Source organism: Oncorhynchus kisutch, linkage group LG3 (genome assembly GCF_002021735.2).
Source record: "Oncorhynchus kisutch isolate 150728-3 linkage group LG3, Okis_V2, whole genome shotgun sequence".
Classification (NCBI taxonomy): Eukaryota; Metazoa; Chordata; class Actinopteri; order Salmoniformes; family Salmonidae; genus Oncorhynchus; species Oncorhynchus kisutch.
Window position 1 is genome coordinate 41,753,273 of NC_034176.2, and position 21,328 is coordinate 41,774,600.

At 41.5% G+C, this 21,328-nt stretch overlaps 1 protein-coding gene across 1 annotated transcript in view; it reads right to left on the reverse strand.

The window, feature by feature from the left end:
- Positions 1-21,328, reverse strand: part of ghra (growth hormone receptor a) — an 83,836-nt gene that overhangs the window by 59,801 nt on the left and 2,707 nt on the right. The window contains exon 2 of the mRNA XM_031806390.1: positions 6,002-6,083. Within this exon, the coding sequence (XP_031662250.1) occupies positions 6,002-6,068 (67 nt within the window). The 5' untranslated portion in view covers positions 6,069-6,083. The remainder of the gene's footprint in view (positions 1-6,001; positions 6,084-21,328) is intronic.

Sequence of the window (21,328 nt, forward strand, 5' to 3'; positions counted from 1 at the left end):
CCTAATATGGACACACACCACCCAATACTAGGTGGTGATATGAATTGGGTAATGTCGCCCAATCTGGATCGTAGCGCTCCTAAAGTATCATCTTCATCCAAGACAGTATCCACAACTCAGCTATTTCTTAAGACATATGGCATATCTGATGCGTGGGTGTTTCCGCAATGCCACAGCTAGGGAGTATTATGCTTTTCTCACCAGTTCATAAGACCTTCTCACGTATAGACTACTTTGTCCTAGACAATAGATTTCTGCCACTTATCACGGAGTGTGATTACCAAGCCATAGTCATTTCGGATCATTCTCCGCTTACTATGAAACTACTTCTACCAAATACACAGCCTAATTATCGCCCTTGTTATCAGAAGAAACCTTTGTCGCTTTTATATCATCTCAAATTGAGCAATTTCAAAACTCTGGAATGTCTCCTAAAATAGTATGGGAATCAACAAAGGCTTATTTCAGGGACCAATTTATTTTGAACAGTGCAGGATTAAAGAAGTGCAATATGCAACGCCTAGGGGAATTTACAAATCAAATCTTGGATTTGTATATGGCAAAAGATTTCCTAAAACAACGTTTGCCACTTCGGAGAGTTTGATCTTCTTTCAACTCGACAAGCTGAAAATCGAATGAGCAAATCTCGATGCAAAAACTACGAACACGGAGAGAAACCGGAGAAAATGCCAGCACACCAGCTGCGTCAGAGAACCGCAAATCAAACCATACCTGAGATGACTGACGAGCTGGGTAACAAATGTATTGATCATTTAGGGGTCAATTCATGCTTTCATAACTTTTACTCACAATTATACACTTCGGAATCCGCTGGTAATACCACCTTAAATCAACACCTTTTGAGTTCTTAGGCATTCCTACAGTGGAGCCTGAGAGTGCTGTTGAATAAGAAGAACAGTGCTCTGCAGAAGAGATTGTGTTGGCAATTAAATATATGCCGTGTGGTAAATCTCCTCAACCTGCCGGATTTCCGAGCAAATTCTTGAAAAACATTCTCAGATCAACTCTCTCCTCTCTTGCTTTCCGTATTTCAGGAATCAGTCTCCTCAAACTCTTTACCCTCAACAATGAGACGAGAATATATTTCACTTATTTGGAAAAAGGAAAACAAACCTCTAGTGTGGTTCATATAGGCCGATTTCTTTACTGAATTTTAATGTAAAGGTAGTTTCTAAGATGACTGCCTGCCATTTTGAGTCAGTCCTTCCAATATCACCACAGATCAAACTGGTTTCATTAAAAAAAAAACGTTATTCTTTTTCAACATCAGACGTCTTTATAATTAATATACATTATAACCCTCCGTAAGCCAACCCAAATTAGATTTTGTATAATTATTTGTAATCTTTATTTATTTACCATTTGATTATTACTCATTGTATATCATGCCTGCTTAAAGTCTGGTTGTGGGGTGGGGCTCTGTCAGAGAATGGGGGAGGGGGGTTGGGATGGGTTTGATTTGGTAGGGGATGTTCTGCCATCTACCCGTTCTGTCATCTGTATAATCATAAAAATGGCAAATAAAAACGATTTTACTTTATTTAGTTACAAATATGGACAGTCCTGGGATATTTTACACCCAATCTTGATAAGAAATGGCCATACCAGAAACTTCTTTTAAAGACCGTTGTAGCCTATTTAGTGAATAACATAAATTGGAAACAAATAACATTAGTTTTCCATTCATTTTCACAAAAAAGGAAATACTTTATTTCAGTTGTACGGAATGATTTTCAAAGAGATATATTGCCCTCAGGATCAAATTGAGGGCAAAATTGTCTTGACAAATGTTGGTTGCAATGAGGACTAAAAGATAACCCTGACATCTGTATTAGGAGCGGTAAATCGGTGGCCAATGCTGGTTGTAATTGAGATCAGCTGTGCTGGTGATGTTCGTGTGCACTGACCGTTTAAACGAGGAATCAGCTGGTGGCCATCAATGGTTGCAATAGGTGTGAGGGAAAAATTATGTATTCACCTTATTTGTTGGCTATGTAACAATTATTTACTTAACGAACAGTAAGATATATTTCTGTCCTGCTATTGCTGTGTTTTATGGTCTTTATAGACTCTCAGCCTAACAGTCAGTCAAGACTGGTGGGCTGACGGTCTCATTATTGCAATAATTAATTGATATTAGATAAAGATGATTGTTTGAAGAAATTACCGAGACCAAGTCTCTCTCAGTACTGAATTTCCATGACATAGGCCCTAGAGTTTTCTAAACAAAACATACCCACATAAAAAAATACTATAATATTCACTGTAGTGTTTTTGCAGACTGTAGTATTTAATGTAGTATACTGGTGTATTTACAGTTAACTATAGTAGAAATACTGTAGTAAAAGAACTGTAGAATATACTATAGTAATTCATGTAATGTTTTTACAGATTGTGGTATACTGTAGTATTTACTATAGTGTTTTTGCAGACTGTAGTATTTACTATAGTGTTTTTGCAGACTGTAGTATTTACTGTAGTGTTTTTGCAGACTGTAGTATTTACTATAGTGTTTTTGCAGACTGTAGTATTTACTGTAGTGTTTTTGCAGACTGTAGTATTTACTATAGTTTTTTTGCAGACTGTAGTATTTACTATAGTGTTTTTGCAGACTGTAGTATTTACTGTAGTGTTTTTGCAGACTGTAGTATTTACTATAGTGTTTTTGCAGACTGTAGTATTTACTATAGTGTTTTTGCAGACTGTAGTATTTACTGTAGTGTTTTTGCAGACTGTAGTATTTACTATAGTGTTTTTGCAGACTGTAGTATTTACTGTAGTGTTTTTGCAGACTGTAGTATTTACTATAGTGTTTTTGCAGACTAGTATTTACTGTAGTGTTTTTGCAGACTAGTATTTACTGTAGTGTTTTTGCAGACTAGTATTTCCTGTAGTGTTTTTGCAGACTAGTATTTCCTGTAGTGTTTTTGCATACTGTAGTATTTACTGTAGTGTTTTTGCAGACTAGTATTTACTGTAGTGTTTTTGCAGACTAGTATTTACTGTAGTGTTTTTGCAGACTAGTATTTACTGTAGTGTTTTTGCAGACTAGTATTTACTGTAGTGTTTTTGCAGACTGTAGTATTTACTGTAGTGTTTTTGCAGACTGTAGTATTTACTGTAGTGTTTTTGCAGACTGTAGTATTTACTGTAGTGTTTTTGCATATTTACTGTCGTGTCTGTGTTTTATTATCATCACTGACATAGAATTGGAAGCTTTCTCCTTTAGAGCAAATTTTTCATAACCTGTAGGTAGGACAGGGGTCTGAATGGATAGCTCAGCGCTTCTGCTCTTTTCTAGAACCTGTCGGTAACACCATTTGGTCTATACTCTAACCAATAGTGCAAAAAAGGTATTAGGTGAACAATAGTTAGGTAAAGAAATAAAAAACAACTGTAAAATGACTGAAAAATAACAGTAGCGAGGCTATATACAGTAGTGAGAATATAAAGGTAGCGAGACAACATACAGACATCGGTTAGTCGGGCTGATTGAGGTAGTATGTACATGTAGATATGGTTAAAGTGACTATGCATATATGATAAACAGAGAGTAGCAGCAGCGTAAAAGAGGGGGTGGGGGGGCACACAGTGCAAATAGTCTGGGTAGCCATTTGATTACCTGTTCAGGAATCGTATGGCTTGGGGGTAAAAACTGTTGAGATGCCTTTTTGTCCTAGACTTGGCACTCCGGTACCGCTTGCCATGTGGCAGTAGAGAGAACAGTCTATTACTAGGGTGGCTGGGGTCTTTGACAATGTTTTAAGTCTATGGCCAACTGTAGTATTTTGCTATACTGTAGTTAAAAAAGTGGTGTTTTTGCAGACTGCAGTATTTTTGCGGAAATTACTGTAGTATTTACGGTAGCATTCTACAGTATACCACCAACATTCTATAGTAACTTCTACACATGATCAAGAGATAATACAGTGTGTAGTATAGTATTATACAGTTTACTATAGAATTCCATAGTAAGAACTGTAGGATTCTATAGTAAACTGTAGAATTTGTTCATGTGGGCACTTATAATTTCTCTTACAGGTTGGGGTAAAAAACTATGACGGGGACCTTTATTAGGACTAAAAGCACACGTGCACGCGCACATCATCATCTTCATCATCATCATGACTTCAGAAGGCTGCTGAAAGGAAAGACTGGGGTCTGTAAGTTAGGAGTGTGTGTTTGCTCCCACTATCAGCAGCTGTTCTTTGTGTACAGATGTTTCACGGTTGTTGAGGACCACTGGCCAGTTTGCCATAGCACAGCAGTCGTTGGCAACCAATCAAACGAATACAGAACTCTGTGGTTCCCGGAGAATACTTAGCCCATGACTGCGTCCCAAACGACACCCTATTCCCCATAGGGCTCTGCTCAAAAGTACTGCACTACAGTATAGGGTATAAGTATAGGGTATAAGTTGCCATTTGGTACACAGCCTCTGTTTGAGGACCCGTTGTTATCTAGATAGTATCAGTAGTTTTTGTAAACTGGAAGCGATAAAAGTGTTTGCAGCCTATTCCCAGGGGAACTAAGGACCATAGGTTAACGACCGACACTAGCATTCAACTATTTGTGCATCATTTTAGGTGCCCCCAGTTGCAAGGTGCTGCATGTTCCTAACACTTCAGTAATGCATGTCAAGAACTCAAAACCAGAGAGAGCTCACTAGTGACCATTTGAAAACTAAGAAAGAACAGTACTAAAAGCACCAGACTTGTTATGATTCTCGTTACGTAGCCAATAAGCAAACTTTTCAAATGGTTAAAATGACATGTTCTGTCACCTGCCTGAAGCGTATCCATACCCGCATCTAACTTTCTAAAAGTCCACAAACAAAGTGAGGCTTAGTTTCATCCCATAGTCTACATGTACTAGTGTGAGAGGAGAGAGATTCCTGTGTGGGATCCCTCTCCTCTCTCCTTCCAAAGACAGGTGGCCAACAGAGACTCATAACTTGGAGGAGAAAAGGAGGAGGAGAAAAGGAGGAGAATAGGAGAAAAGGCAGAGGAGAGAATTGAGGACTCCCTATGGAAGTGAGTCCTGTTAAACCACTACCAGACAGGCACAGAGAGAGACATTCTAGATCACTCAGATTGACCCCACCATTGTGTGAGGGAACAGTTTCTACAAACTGGCCAAGAGCTGTTCACTTTAACCCACTTCCAATGGACAGAGTCCATTTGAGCAGCAGCCAGTGCGTCGCACCACTGCGGGTCCAGCTCTCTCGGTTACTCCATATGCTGAACTCAGAGACTGGGAGCATAGTTTAACAAACAATGTGGTAACAAAATATGGCCAATTGGACATTCCTGAAATATGGTCCCTGAGATTGCACCATTCAGGAGACACGGCATTTTACATGGTTATTATATATACCAAAACAATTGCGGTTTCCCTCTTTTCACACATGATTTATTTTGTTTAAATTGGTTTTACATATTTTTTGTCCTAGAGTAGCAGTGGTTATTAAACATATATTTAATGCATGTCTTCCCGGGCTGTATGGGGGGGGGGGGGGTCAACATGTCATCATGTCCCTCTGTCCGTCCGTCTGTGTGTCTGTCTGTCCCTGTCACAGCCCAGTCCACCTTCACTACTGATCCGATGCGGTTTGACTGGCTAGAAAAGAAAAGGCTGCTGTTTGCTCAACCACCCACCTTTTCCAATGTGTGCAAATGCAGGGCTCTGCAACTGATGTCTGACATAACATTTGATAACAAGCGTCAATGCCATGTACTATGCAATATTGAACGAAACAAGAAAGGACATTGATTCACGTGTTGCAGATTTCAAACAAAAAGAGAGCAAGAGATCTGATTGAGAAACATTGGTATTGTGTTATACTGTGTATGAGATGACTGTGAGAGCTGAATGTCAGTAACAGTGAGATACAATATGAGTGTCATATGTTTTACTCTCTACAGTGGTAAAAATGACATGAGACAAACATGAGTGTGTGAGGCGAGTAGTAGCAGCCTACCTGATGATGTCACAGCAGACAGCCAACCCAGGGAGGGGAAGAGGAGGAGAAAAGATGGAGATGCCATGACGGGGGGGCTTCACTTTGGTGGAGAGAGAGGGGGGGGGGGGGAGAGAAGGATAATCGTCATCGATGACATCTCCTTGTAAAATATTAAGCCAGACTCTACCCAGTGCTCTCTCTCACTTTCCCTCCCCATCTCTCTCTCTCTCCCCCTTCTCTGCCCTGTTAGCACAAACTGTGACTGCCATGTATTTTCAGCTGGCCAATGTAAAACCTATCCCCACACATAATTAACCTGCATAAGATATGTCAGACCGTGTGTTTGTGTAGTGTGTGTGTCCTTAATATCAGAGGTATAACTTGCGTGCATATGGAATGGTTCTCTCTCAGGCTATATGCATTGATTGTACAGACGCAAGATCTTCATTTGAGACAGTCTGCTACAGCAGGAAAATAATCCTGTAGCAACAGGAAATGTCAATTATGTGGATTATAATTCATGGAAATGTATGGGGTTGATACATTTTTCGTTTTTGGAAAATTACGTCTGACATTTTAAAGTGGAAATTACAAACATTAGAAGCCTTTTTAAACCGTGAATATACGACAAGTTGGCATTTCCTGCTGTTGAGGAAAATTCTCAGCCACAAAAGAGTGATCATATTTAGAGCCTTCTGAACAGAACCACTATTGTTTTCATTACGTTTCACTGTTCCGACCAGCATAATAAAGTTCTGAACCGCTTAGAACCAAAACAAAAGTGCCAGTTTACATCGTTGACTTTCTGTTCCTTTTTTGACCTGTGAAATTGACATTGTTTTTACATTTAGATCATTAAATTACTCAACCAATCAGTGGGGATAGAGCAGCTTGCTACGCTTGTTTACAAGTGTACTACATTATAATCCATTTAGGATATTAGGAGTAGGCCTATCATTACTTCACTGAATTACATAGCTAATTATAACTAGCAGCTAAGATACCTACTGAGGAGCTGTTAATATGGAGGAACTTTGAACATGAGTTGCCTCAATGCCCTGGACAAGAGCAAGCTAACAAGCTTGTGTGTGGGGCAGCGGTACCAGAATTCAAAACAAGTCTAAGCTTTTGGTAGATAATAAATACATCTGGCCCCTCTTTGGACACTGTGTTAACAAACCTCCAAACGAGCTTCAATGCCATACAACACTCCTTCCGTGGCCTCCAACTGCTTTTAAAATGCTAGTAAAACAAAATGTATGCTCTTCAACCGATCGTGCCCGCACATGCCCGCCCGACAAGCATCACTATGGACGGTTCTGACTTAGAATATGTGGACAACTACAAATACCTAGGTTTCTGGCTAGACTGTAAACTCTCCTTTCAGACTCACTTTAAGCATCTCCAATCCAAAGTTAAATCGAAAATTGGCTTCCTATTTCACAACAGAGCCTCCTTCACTAATGCTGCCAAACATACCCTCGTAAAACTGACTATCCTACCGATCCATAACTTCGGCAATGTCATTTGCAAAATAGCCTCCAACACTCTACTCAGCAAATGGGATGCAGTCTATCACAGTGCCATCCGTTTTGTCACCAAAGCCCCATATACTACCCACCACTGCGACCTGTATGCTCTCGTTGGCTGGTCCTCGCTACATATTCGTCGCCAAACCCACTGGCTCGAGGTCATCTATAAGTCTTTGCTAGATAAAGCTCCGCCATATCTCAGCTCACTGGTCACCATTGCAACACCCACCTGTAGCACGCACTCCAGCAGGTATATTTCACTGGTCATCTCCAAAGCAAACACCTCCTTTGGCCGCCTTTCCTTCCAGTTCTCTGCTTCCAATGACTGAAACGAATTGCAAAAATCACTGAAGTTGGAGACTTATAGCTCCCTCACTAACTTTAAGCGTCAGCTGTCAGAGAAGCTTACAGATCGCTGCAGCTGTACACAGCACATCTGTAAATAGCCCATCCAACCAACTACCTGCCTACCTCATCCCCATATTTGTTTTTCTGCTCTTTTGCACACCAGTATTTCTACTTGCACATCCTCGTCTGCACATATATTACTCCAGTGTCAATTGCTAAATTGCTTCGCCACTATTGGCCTATTCATTGCCTTACCTCCTTACTTTATTTGCACACACTGTATATAGACTTTTCTATTGTGTTATTGACTGTACTATTGTTTATCCCATGTGTAACACGGTGTTGTTTTTGTCACACTGCTTTGCTTTATCTTGACCAGGTCGCAGTTGTAAATGTGAACTTGTTCTCAACTGGCCTACCTGTTAAACATGATAACTATAGCATCCTTAACTAGCCTAGGAAACATGCTGGCAGGCACTTTCTATTCTGGTTAGAGCCAGTTTGCGCTGTTCTGTGAAGGGATTTGTATACAGCGTTGTATGAGATCTTCAGTTTCTTGGCAATTTCTCGCATTTCTCAGAACAAGAATAGACTGACGAGTTTCAGGTCTTTGTTTCTGGACATTTTGAGCCTGTAATGGAACCCACAAATGCAGATGCTCCTCAACTAGTCTAAAGAAGGCCAGTTTTATTTCTTCTTTAATCATGACAACAGTTTTCAGCTGTGCTAACAATTGCAAAAGGGTTTTCTAATGATCAATTAACCTTTTCAAATTAAAAACTTGGATTAGCTAACACAACGTGCCATTGGAACACAGGCGTGATGGTTGCTGATAATGAGCCTCTGTACGCCTATGTAGATATTCCAATAAAAACAAATTAATCATTTCCAGCTACAATAGTAATTTACAACATTAACAATGTCTACACTGCATTTCTGATCAATTTAATGTTATTTTAATGGACAAAAAAAGTGACCCCAAACTTTAGTGTATATATATATATATATATATATATAGAGAGAGAGAAATATAATATAATATATATGAAAAGTGTACTGTTAGATAGAGGCGTGTGACCAGAAAGCTAGCTACAGTTTGTTTTCCTTCTGTATTGAACACAGATCATCCCGTCTTCAATTTTATCGGTTATTTACGTTAAAAAAATACCTAAAGTTGTATTACAAAAGTAGTTTGAAATGTTTTGCAAAGTTTACATGTAATTTTTGAGATATTTTGTAGTCACGTTGCGCAAGTTGGAACCGGGGTTTTTCTGGATCAAATGCGCCAAATAAATTGACATTTTGGATATATATCGACGGAATTAATCAAACAAAAGGACCATTTGTGATGTTTATGGGACATATTGGAGTGCCAACAAAAGAAGCTCATCAAAGGCAAGAATTATATTTTTATTTCTGTGTTTTGTGTCGCGCCTGCAGTATGAAATATGGTTTCTCTCTGTTTATGGAGGTGCTATCCTCAGATAATAGCATCGTTTGCTTTCGCTGAAAAGCCTTTTTGAAATCTGACATGTTGGCTGGATTCACAACAAGTGTAGCTTTAATTTGCTATCTTGCATGTGTGATTTCATGAAAGTTTGATTTTTATAGTAATTTATTTGAATTTGGCGCTCTGCATTTTCCCTGGCTTATGGCCGCACATGTACTACTCCAAGTGGAAGTTGCAGCAAAGATGCACAGGACTCCGTGACCCTGACCCTATTGCTCATTTTGTAGGCCTAAGCATGGCTCTCCAAATGCTGTTGAGGAGTAGCAGTGTATAGTATTTTCAGAGAGGGAAAAAAAAAGTTTGTCTGTAGTGGGGAATCGAACTCACACATTTGCGAAATCTAAAAGATTACAAGCCTAGCACACTGGCAGTGTAACGGCACTCGTTGGTAGAAGGAAGAGTGGACCAAAGCGCAGCATGGAAACTGTTCATGATACTTTTATTTAAAAATAATAATAACAAAAGTGAAAACGAAAGCGCACAGTTCTGTCAGGTACGGACACTAAACAGAAAACAAGATCCCACAACACCCAAAAGGAAAATGACAACTTATATGTGATCCCCAATCAGAGACAACGATCGACAGCTGCCTCTGATTGGGAACCACACACGGCCAAAAACAAAGAAATAGAAAACAGACTTTCCCACCCCCGAGTCACACCATGACCTAACCAAACAGAGAATTAAAAGGATCTCTAAGGTCAGGGCGTGACAGGCAGCTTCCATCCCCTACAAGCAATGTTAAATAAGGGGGGGGAAAGTTAATTATTGACTTTGCGCGAAAGAATCACACTTTAGCTGCATTGTTATAATGATTGTCACATATGCGTTATTTGACTCTGCGAGGAGCAGCAATGGATCGTTTTTTTTTCATGATGCTCCCGGCGAACAGTTACTGTGCTGACGTTGCTTCCTGAGGCAGTTTGGAACTCAGTAGTGAGTTTCGCAACCGAGTAGAGACGTTTTTCTACACACTACGTGCTTCAGCACTCGGCGGTCTCGGTCTGTGAGCTTGTGTGGCCTACCACTTCGCGGCTGAACCGTTGTTGCTCCTAGAAGTTTCCACTTCACAATAACAGCACTTACAGTTGACAGGGGCCGCTCTAGCAGGGCAGAGATTTGACGGAGCCACGTTGAAAGTCACTGAGCTCTTCAGTACGGGCCATTCTACTGCCAATGTTTGGCTATGGAGATTGCATGGCAGTGTGCTGTCAGCAACGGGTGTGGCTAAAATAGCCAAATCCACTCATTTGAAGGCATGTCCACATACTTTTGGCCATGTAGTGCATCTCCTTCTTCGCATTCGTCTTTAGGCTGACACTAGCAGAGGTAGTCTTTGAAATTCATATTTGGCCTTAGTCAACCATTTAGACTGGCGCATCTTTCTTATCATTAGCTAGTTCCAGGCCAAATATTCCTTACCGAGCAGTCTATCGGTATAGCATGTTTCATTAAGGATGCTGGCTGTATGAGTTGAGGCTGAGGGCTGCAGTAGAAAGATGAGGAAGTTCAATGGCAATTGACTTTAAATTACTTATTGGTAGGAGGTGAGGGATTGTCACAATTGCAGTTCTTTACAGAAACTCTAACATCAAGCTAACTTTCACTTTGTTTAACGTAGCTTGCCTACCATGGACTTAAAAGTCTACAATGAATCTGGGACAGTAGATGAAGTGTAGGTATCTCCTTCAGAGACCAGACCAGATTGTGTTAAAAATGTGTTCTCTCAATGAAAAGAGTCCTGATGGTGAGCTATTTGTTTACAGTACAGAGATGTGATCAATGTATTCGTTCATACAATCCCAGCTAGCACAAATGATATGGCCCAAGGAGTCTGGCAGGCCAAACCTAATCCTGCTTGCACAGTTTGGTACTCGGATCCAGACGGAGGTCTGATGGTACAGTAAAGGTGGGGCCTCCCCATCCCCCAAACAATGCGGGGGGCACCACTGAGACATTTAAATGCCAAACACGCATTTACAGATTACTGCAACTAGCTTGTACCCCTGCACACTGATTCGGTACCGGTGCCCCCTGTATAGAGCCTCATTATTGTTATTCTTATTGTGTTACTTTTAATTATTACTTTTTATTTTTGTCTACTTGGTAAATATTTTCTTCTTCTTGAACTGCACTGTTGGTTAAGGGCTTGTAAGTAAGCATGTCACGGTAAAGTCTACACTTGTTGTATTCGGCACATGTGACAAATAAAGTTTGATTTGAGAAAACTTGTTCATTGAAGTGTTTAAAATTCCTCTTTCTGATAAGACGGGTTTTGGATCTAGGTATTCGCACATCCCTGAAACATTCAATATGACAATGGTCACTTATATCTGAGGAAAACACCCCTCTTAACATATTTTTCTGGGGTTTTGAAAATATAAGGTTGATCAAGGTTGATTTTGTAGGGTATTCGGCTTCCACGGCTCATGACATGCAAACACTGGCCAGTCAGACAACGACAAACGGAAGGCGGAGATGCATCCAACAAGCCCAAACACCTTCCAGCCACCAGCATAGAAAAAAGGTAAACATTCCACTCTGCATTTTCCCCAGTTTCTTACGTAGACTGGTGACCTGCTTGATCAAGGGAGCCACTTCAATCGTATAATCCTCTGGAAGCAAACAATTGCCACATTGGAACTCCAAATGATCCAGCTTGCCCCGAAACAAAGCGTAGTAAATACAGCTCCTACAGCGCTGGATCCATTCCTTTACTTCTCCAGACAAAATGGGCTCCACTTCAAAACTAGTTAGCTAACTGATTGGCTAGCCGATAATGTCACGACACGCAGAATCAACTCATCCTCCTGTTGAGCCTCAGTCTTATTGGATGTGCGCACAATCTTCCTAAAATAAACTGTCTACTTGGTCGCTAATCAGAACACTGACCTAGTAATAGTCCCATATATAAGTCCTTTAACCTCTCTGAGCATGGAACCCGGTAGCGGGCTGAAATTCCACAACATATGGTGATCGCTACATAAATAGTCATATTAAACATTCATGAAAATACAAGTGTCTCACATGTATCGAAAGCCTAGAATCTTGCTAATCCAACTGCGTTGTCAGATTTTTTAAAAGGATTTACTGTGAATGAATAAGATGCGATTATCTGAGGATAGAGCCCCATAAAAAAACAACTATTTCAACCAGCACAGGCGTAACAAAATCACAAACTGAATTAAAATAAATAGTTTACCTTTGACGATCTTCGTCTGTTTGCAATCCCAATGCTCATTGTTACACAATGAATGATCTTTTGGTTGATAAAATCCGTTTTTATAACCTAACACGAAACATTTTGTGAACCGCTTGTGTCGTGAATTCCGTCTCATTCCATTTTCGATGACACATTCCAGGTAAATACCAACACAAAACATGACTTTTCCAGTCATGTTTGGTTTCATTGCAATCAACTGGTTTGTTTGTAACACAACGGTTTCTTTCCGTCAATACGTCCCGCGAAATGGCCCATCAGGTTTGGTTTGTTTGTAACACAACCAAACCTGATGGGCCATTTCGCGGGACGTATTGACTGAAAGAAACCGTTTTGAAGACAACAAGTAATGACATCACTGTGCACCAATGATATGACCACTGTTTCGTTGATTGACTGTATTTTAACCCAATGACCACTGATAGTCTTGAAATCTAGCTGGGTAGATAGCCAATGAGCTGAGGTAAACGGCAATATGCAATGGTTATGTGTTGGAAGACCAACCCATGTAGTAAACTCCGGCGTAAAGAGAGTCATTCGCTATTGAAGTTTTATACCGGAAGGAGCTACGCATATTACGCACAGCATTGTTTTGGTAAATGTGCAGATTCAGCTGTTTATATATCAATCAGTATGGCGACTAAGTCAGGGAAAGCTAAATCTAAGTCTAGATATACAGATGTACACACAATTTTAGAAGAAATTGATCGGAAAAGTGAGACAGAGATTGTTGTAGGATGATTCATTTAGCGATTCCGAAGTGGATGAATATTTTTTTGAACAGAGAGGACATCGTTTTGGACTGGTAAGTTCTTCTCATGCTATAGCCCTTGTTTGAAATTAATAATATAAAATATTATTTGTGATTCTTTTAAATTTTGGAAGCAATATACACTACTCAAAAAAATAAAGGGAACACTAAAATAACACATCCTAGATCTGAATGAATGAAATATTCTTATTAAATACTTTTTTTCTTTACATAGTTGAATGTGCTGACAACAAAATCACAACAATTATCAATGGAAATCATATTTATCAACCCATGGAGGTCTGGATTTGGAGTCACACTCAAAATTAAAGTGGAAAACCACACTACAGGCTGATCCAACTTTGATGTAATGTCCTTAAAACAAGTCAAAATGAGGCTCAGTAGTGTGTGTGGCCTCCACGTGCCTGTAACACCTTCCTACAACGACTGGGCATGCTCCTGATGAGGTGGCGGAAGGTCTCCTGAGGGATCTCCTCCCAGACCTGGACTAAAGAATCCGCCAACACCTGGACAGTCTGTGGTGGATGGAGCGAGACATGATGTCCCAGATGTGCTCAATTGGATTCAGGTCTGGGGAACGGGCGTGCCAGTCCATAGCACTAATGCCTTCCTCTTGCAGGAACTGCTGACACACTCCAGCCACATGAGGTCTAGCATTGTCTTGCATTAGGAGGAACCCAGGGCCAACCGCACCAGCATATGGTCTCAGATGAGGATCTGAGGATCTCATCTCGGTACCTAATGGCAGTCAGGCTACCTCTGGCGAGCACATGGAGGGCTGTGCGGCCCCTCAAAGAAATGCCACCCCACACCATCAAATCAAATCAAATTTATTTATATAGCCCTTCGTACATCAGCTGATATCTCAAAGTGCTGTACAGAAACCCAGCCTAAAACCCCAAACAGCAAGCAATGCAGGTGTAGAAGCACGGTGGCTAGGAAAAACTCCCTAGAAAGTGGCTAGACTGACCCACCGCCAAACCGCCAAACCGGTCATGCTGGAGGATGTTGCAGGCAGCAGAACGTTCTCCATGGCGTCTCCAGACTGTCACATGTGCTCAGTGTGAACCTGCTTTCATCTGTGAAGAGCACAGGGCGCCAGTGGCGAATTTGCCAATCTTGGTGTTCTCTGGCAAATGCCAAACGTCCTGCACGGTGTTGGGCTGTAAGCACAACCCCCACCTGTGGACGTCGGGCCCTCATACCACCCTCATGGAGTCTGTTTCTGACCGTTTGAGCAGACACATGCACATTTGTGGCCTGCTGGAGGTCATTTTGCAGGGCTCTGGCAGTGCTCCTCCTGCTCCTCCCTGCACAAAGGCGGAGGTAGCGGTCCTGCTGCTGAGTTGTTGCCCTCCTACGGCCTCCTCCACGTCTCCTGATGTACTGGCCTGTCTCCTGGTAGCGCCTTCATGCTCTGGACACTACGCTGAAAGACACAGCAAACCTTCTTGCCACAGCTCGCATTGATGTGCCATCCTGGATGAGCTGCACTACCTGAGCCACTTGTGTGGGTTGTAGAATCCGTCTCATGCTACCACTAGAGTGAAAGCACCGCCAGCATTCAAAAGTGACCAAAACATCAGCCAGGAAGCATAGGAACTGAGAAGTGGCCTGTGGTCACCACCTGCAGAACCACTCCTTTATTGGTTGGTGTCTTGCTAATTGCCTATAATTTCCACCTGTTGTCTATTCCATTTGCACAACAGCATGTGAAATTTATTGTCAATCAGTGTTGCTTCCTAAGTGGACAGTTTGATTTCACAGAAGTGTGATTGACTTGGAGTTACATTGTGTTGTTAAAGTGTTCCTTTATTTTTTGGAGCAGTGTATTATAGCAGGGTCTTTTTCGAGCAGGGCTGTTAATTCTCCACACCGAAGATGTATATGGCAGCTATTTTAGCGTGTCATATAGGAATTTATGGTTCCACTCCAGTGGCTCATCCCATGGCTGTGCGGTTTTTAAAAAGGTGTCTAAGACCGGTTTTTAAGCCTTTTGCGCCCACTTGGGATTTGGATTTGGATGTGCTGTGTGAGGGCTCCTTTGAACCGATGGAGCCTGTGCATCTGAAGATCCCCTCCTACAAGACCACCATGCTCATGGCTTTGGCCACGGCTTCAACCCTAAAGGTCGTGACTATGTCCTACAGGTCTCTAGCTTTTGAGCTTTTCGCCTCCTCCATTTGCTTCTGAGGAGCTGTGGTGGTTACATGTCCGGTGTGCAGTAGGAGCGTTACACATGTACATTGAGCGGACTAGGGGTGTCCGTTTGTGTGACCAATTTGTCTGTTGACCTGGTGCAATTTCATGGTTCCTTTGACTCCAGCGAGTTTGTTTTGCACAGCTTCCTCGTACTTAGTGACATATGCAAACGAAAAGAACTTGATACTCGATCCACTCTTCAAGTATTTCGAAGAGCTCCCTGGGAGTCTGCACATCTTCCCCCCCATTAAATGTGTTTGTCTGCACAATGTTTCACAGCCCCACCCACACCATCTGTTGCCCCCTTCCCATTGGCCTTTTCAGAAAAGTTCCAGGTGATTTGTTTGAATCCAAAAATATATGGCAGTGTGCTAAGTAGGTACACGTTCTTCTTGTTTCTGTATTGGGTGACGGGTGACCATCGCTCATTATGTGGAGTGTCATGATTTGTGGATTCTTGTTCTTGACATCTCTTAGGACTGGCTCCATGTGAGCCCAGACTGCTATCTCATCATGTCTAAGGGAGTCAGATATGGTGGCATAGGACTGGCTTCCCTCTGATGTTTATGCAACACTTGCATGGATTGTAGCCTGCTGTCTACTCCCCCCAAAGTGGAACACCTGGATTTCTGTGGCCAATTAGCAACTGAGTCAGCAGTGTCCTGATGATACAGGCATTTACTTGATAGAGGCATCTGCAAATTGACCCTCAATTAAGACACAGAAAAAAATGTTATTTATGCAAACTTATTTTCAGTACAAAACTGACATAAAAAACCCTTATCCTACAAAAACGTGTGTTTTTACTTACTAGGCGATAATATGATGTATTGTGTGTAAAAATAATAATAATCCATATTATTTGTAACTTAAATTTGTACATAACGTTTCTGCCACCGTCTCTGATCACCAAAAAGAGCAGGACAGCGATTACTCACCTCGTACTGGAAGAAGATTTTTTCTTTAACAAGTCAGATTTACTTCAGACACCCGACAAGGCCCCCATCATTCGCAGGAGAAAGAGACAGATATCGCCGTCATAGGTCGGGATGCCTTGTAAAGATCCGACGGCGAGTGAGTAATCTGCCTTTACCATCGGTCCTATTAGCCAACGTACAATCATTGGATAATAAAATAGACTACGATCACGTATATCCTACCAGCGGGACATTAACTGTAATATCTTATGTTTCACAGAGTCATGGCTGTATGAATAACATACAGCTGGCGGGTTTCACGCTGTATCGGCAGGATAGAACAGCCACCTCTGGTAAGACAAGGGGTGACGGTCTATGTATATTTGTAAACAACAGCTGGTGAACAAAATCGAATTGTAAGGAAGTCACTAAGTTTTGATCGCCTGAGGTAGAGAATCAAATGATAAGCTGTAGACCACACTATTTACCAAGAGAGTTTTCATCTATATTCTTCGAAGCTGTCTATTTACCACCACAAACCAATGCTGGCACTAAGACCACACTCAATGAACTGTATACGACCATAAGCAAACAGGAAAATGCTCAGCCAGAGGCAGCGTTCCTAGTGGCCGGGGACTTAAATGCAGGCAAACTTACGTACATACCCTAACCAGAAGCCATGGGGATTACAGTCAACATCCGCACTGACCTAAAGGGTAGAGCTGTCATTTTCAAGGAGCGGGCTCTAACCCGGAAGCTTATAAGAAATCCCGGTATGCCCTGCGGCGAACCATCAAACAGGCAAAGCGCCAATATAGGACAAAGATTGAATCATACTACACCGGCTCCAATGCTTGTCGGATGTGGCAGGGCTTGCAAACTATTACAGACTACAGAGGAAAGCAAAGCCGCAAGCTGCCCAGTGACACAAACCTACCAGGCGAGCTAAATTACTTCTATGCTCACTTCGAGGCAAGCAACACTGAAACATGCATAATAGCATCAGCTGTTCCCGACGACTGCGTGATCACACTCTCCGTAGCCGATGTGTGTAACACCATCATTAACTTTGCCGATGACAACAGTGGAAGGCCTGATCACCGACCATGATGAGACAGCTTATAGGGAGGAGGTCAGAGACCTGGCCGTGTGGTGTCAGGATAACAACCTCTACCTCAACGTGACAAAGACAAAGAGATGATTGTGGACTACAGGAAAAGGAGGACCGAGCACACTCCCATTCTCATCGACGGTGCTGTAGTGGAGCAGGTTGAGAGCCAACAAACTATCATGGTCCAAACAGACCAAGACCATCGTGAAGAGGGCACGACAAAGCCTATTCCCCCTCAGGAGACTGAAAAGATTTGGCATGGTCGTCAGATCCTCATAAAGTTCTACAGCTGCACCATCGAGAGCCAGGCAGTGGTTGCAATACTGCCTGGTATGGCAACTGCTCGGCCTCTGACCGCAAGGAACTACAGAGGGTAGTGCGTATAGCCTGGGGCCAAGCTTCCTGCTATCCAGGACCTATATACCAGGCGGTGTCAGAGGAAGGCCCTAAAAATTGTCAAAGACTCCAGCCACCCTAGTCATAGACGGTTCTCTCTGCTACCGTATGGCAAGCGGTACCGGAGCACCAGGTCTAAGTCCAAAAGGCTTCTACCCACAAGCCATAAGACTTCTGAGCAGCTAATCAAATGGCTACCCAGACTATTTGCATTGCCCCCCCCATTTTACGCTGCTGCTATTCCCTGTTTATTATCTATACATAGTCTCTAACTCTACATTTTACCTCAATTACCTCGACTAACCGGTGCCCCCACACATTGACTCTGTACAGGTACCCCCTGTATATAGCCTCGCTACTGTTATTTTACTGCTGCTCTTTAATTATTTGTTACTTTTATTTTTTATTTATCACTTAACACTTATTTTTCGTAAAACTGCATTGTTGGTAAAGAGCTTGTAAGTAAGCATTTCACTGTAAGTTCTACACCTGTGTATTCAGAGCATGTGACAATTAAATTGTGATTTGATCATATTGACATCATTCAGTACGACAGTTTAGTCATATGGTGAATTTCTGGTGACTCCGAATGATAATTTTGGTTACACAATATGACTTTCCTCACCTAAACATGTTGTAGAGGCAACTGCTTATGCACCCATGTGAACACTTGACTTTGGCATCAAGTATGTATCTTGGGTATCTAAATTAAATAAGCTTTTCAGATAATTCATCATTTTTATTGGTTTGTAGTGGTCGCACCGAATTATCAGATTTTTGGGGTAAAACTTGACAGGGAGTGAAAATGTAAACTTATCAAACATTTACGAGAGACTTGCTTACCTTTATTCTTAGCCAAAGGGTATCTCACAGGCATCGTAATGATGTCACATCCTGTCACGTGAGTACCATAATGTGATTTGATCCAAAATTGTGACTTTGCCGGTCGCACTGAACGATAGTTATGATGGCTATTTAAAGTAGTTAAAACCGTTCTGCCTAACCTGTCTTACCATACATACTTACCATACAGACATAGTGCAATAGACGCTTTAAAAAATCATGCCAGAATAATCGTTTGATAGTTTTGTTATGATTTGAGATGTTTTATTAACATTTATATAGGTTGCATTTGTCTTAGGACAGTTGTATGACTTTAGAGCACCGAAAGTGACAGTTTTGTTCACATTTAACCATGAACTATTTTAGGACTAAATAAAAGATTAGGGGCATAGTTACATAACATAAAATGTGTATAAAATGGTTGTTGATTTTGGAAAACATTTCATTCAGACCACAAAATATGCACGTCACGTCATTGACCCAAATGTCTGCAATCCAGAATTCGATCCTTTGTTGTTGTTTTTTACGTTCATACTTGCATCTAAAAACACATCACTCTGATTTCTCACTGCTCTTAGCATTGTATTACTGAAAGAACATTAGATGTCGCTTTTACATTAATATTGTAGGCTGGTTAGGCCTAACTCATTTGTATTGGAGCAAGACAGGGCCCAGCAAGACAGCAGTATGTAATACAATGCAATAAAATCCGAGTGCTATACATTTAATGTAACACCCACATAAAATATTTGACCTTTTATTTACCTAGGTTGACAGTAATTGGCCAGCCAAATGACTATTACAGTCTCTGTAATAATAATAATAATATAAATAGATTTTTTGCCACACTTTCTCCTCTCCTCCACTCCTGACTGCATGTGCTGCCATAGATATAGAATGAATAGAACAGGCATCCCTATTCAAGTCAATAATGGCATAATGGGTGGACTGGTGGCCATTGTTGTGTACCCATAGGTGCAAAGCAGGAAGTAAAAGCAGGAAGTGTACCCATCAATATGTGCTGTGATTTGTTGATTCAACACAACTGACATTACAAAAAAAGACTTTCCAATACATGAGTCACATCAGTTAACATCATTTGATTGAACATTCTACATTACCATGGAAATGATTGCAACGCAGCCATTAAGGCAGCCATTAAGAGTGTGCTTGTGAGTTTACCAGTCGAATTGCCAGTGTTAGTGGTTCCAAGCCCATTTCATTCTATGTCTATGTTAGCTGCTGCTGCACCTTGCTTGTTTCAGCAAGAAGGCAACAAAGTTTCATCACGTTGTTAAGAGTCAATGTCACTGCAGAAAAGGACTAAACCTATTTTATGAATGGCCGGTTTCAGTCAGGTGTTTGTCCCCCCCCCCCCCATAAAATGGTTACCATGGTTATTTTACACTAATTGTGCCAGCCATACATAAAATTGGATTTTTCTGCTTTTTTCTCACCTTTCTTTAAACATCTGTAAAAGGCGTTGTTTGGTTAGAGATCTAACCAATCCACATTTCAAGTATTTATAAATGTAGTGACATAAATTAAAAGCCCTTGTCAACCCACTCTGTACCCAGAGGACCACTCAGACTGACAGACAGGGGGACTAGTGTTAATGTAACATAAAACAGAGAACCCTCCTCTCAATCTTTACTGCTGTTCCCACAAACACTGGGATTGACAGGCCCATCATTGCAGCCTGAGATTGGAGTGTGTGTGTGTGTTTGTGTGTTCATTTAAGGGTTTTTAGAGAGCTGGACTTGTAGAAGGTAGATTTAATGGTCTATGTGGGTGGACGTATACTACAAATAGAGCTGATGGAACTGGTCTCTTTTAAAAAGCCGTCTGTCCTCATTTATAAAACTCTGTTTTTAGCCACATGCAGTACATTACGTATGGCAGATAGCCTGCACGCCCATCCATTACAGAGACAGACAGTGGAAGTGGCCTCTGAAGTCCAATGCTATTCACTATCCTAATTTCTAAAAAGGTCCCTATTGCTGTCCTCTGCACTGAGCACTCAGACGTAGTTACAAAATGGGGAAACAAAGTTTGAGGTCTGTAAAGCCTATGCTATAATTCTATTCAGCTCATTTCTGCTCAACCCGTACCCGATTCTGAATAGTGAATGACCATGCACTAGACCGGGGGTAGTCAAGAACTATTTGAGAAGGTACGGTCCCAGAAACTCTTTAGGTGGCAAAGGCCTGAATAGATACTGTCATTTATCGGCGTAGTAACCAACCCCCATCTCGCAACCCATGCGATCCCAAACTGTTCAAACAGTTCACACCCTTCTTGATGGCGGAGAAATATTTTTAGTTTTAAAACTCCTTTCCTGCAATTCTACACATTTTGCCATGCATTATGTGTGTTCATATGATACCAGGGGTCGAAGCCCAACTCAGTCCCCCCCCAAAAAACTGTGGCCCGTATTGACCCCGTCCGGATCCAGGGTCCGGATCCAGGACGTGGTCCGCCTGTTGAGTATGGG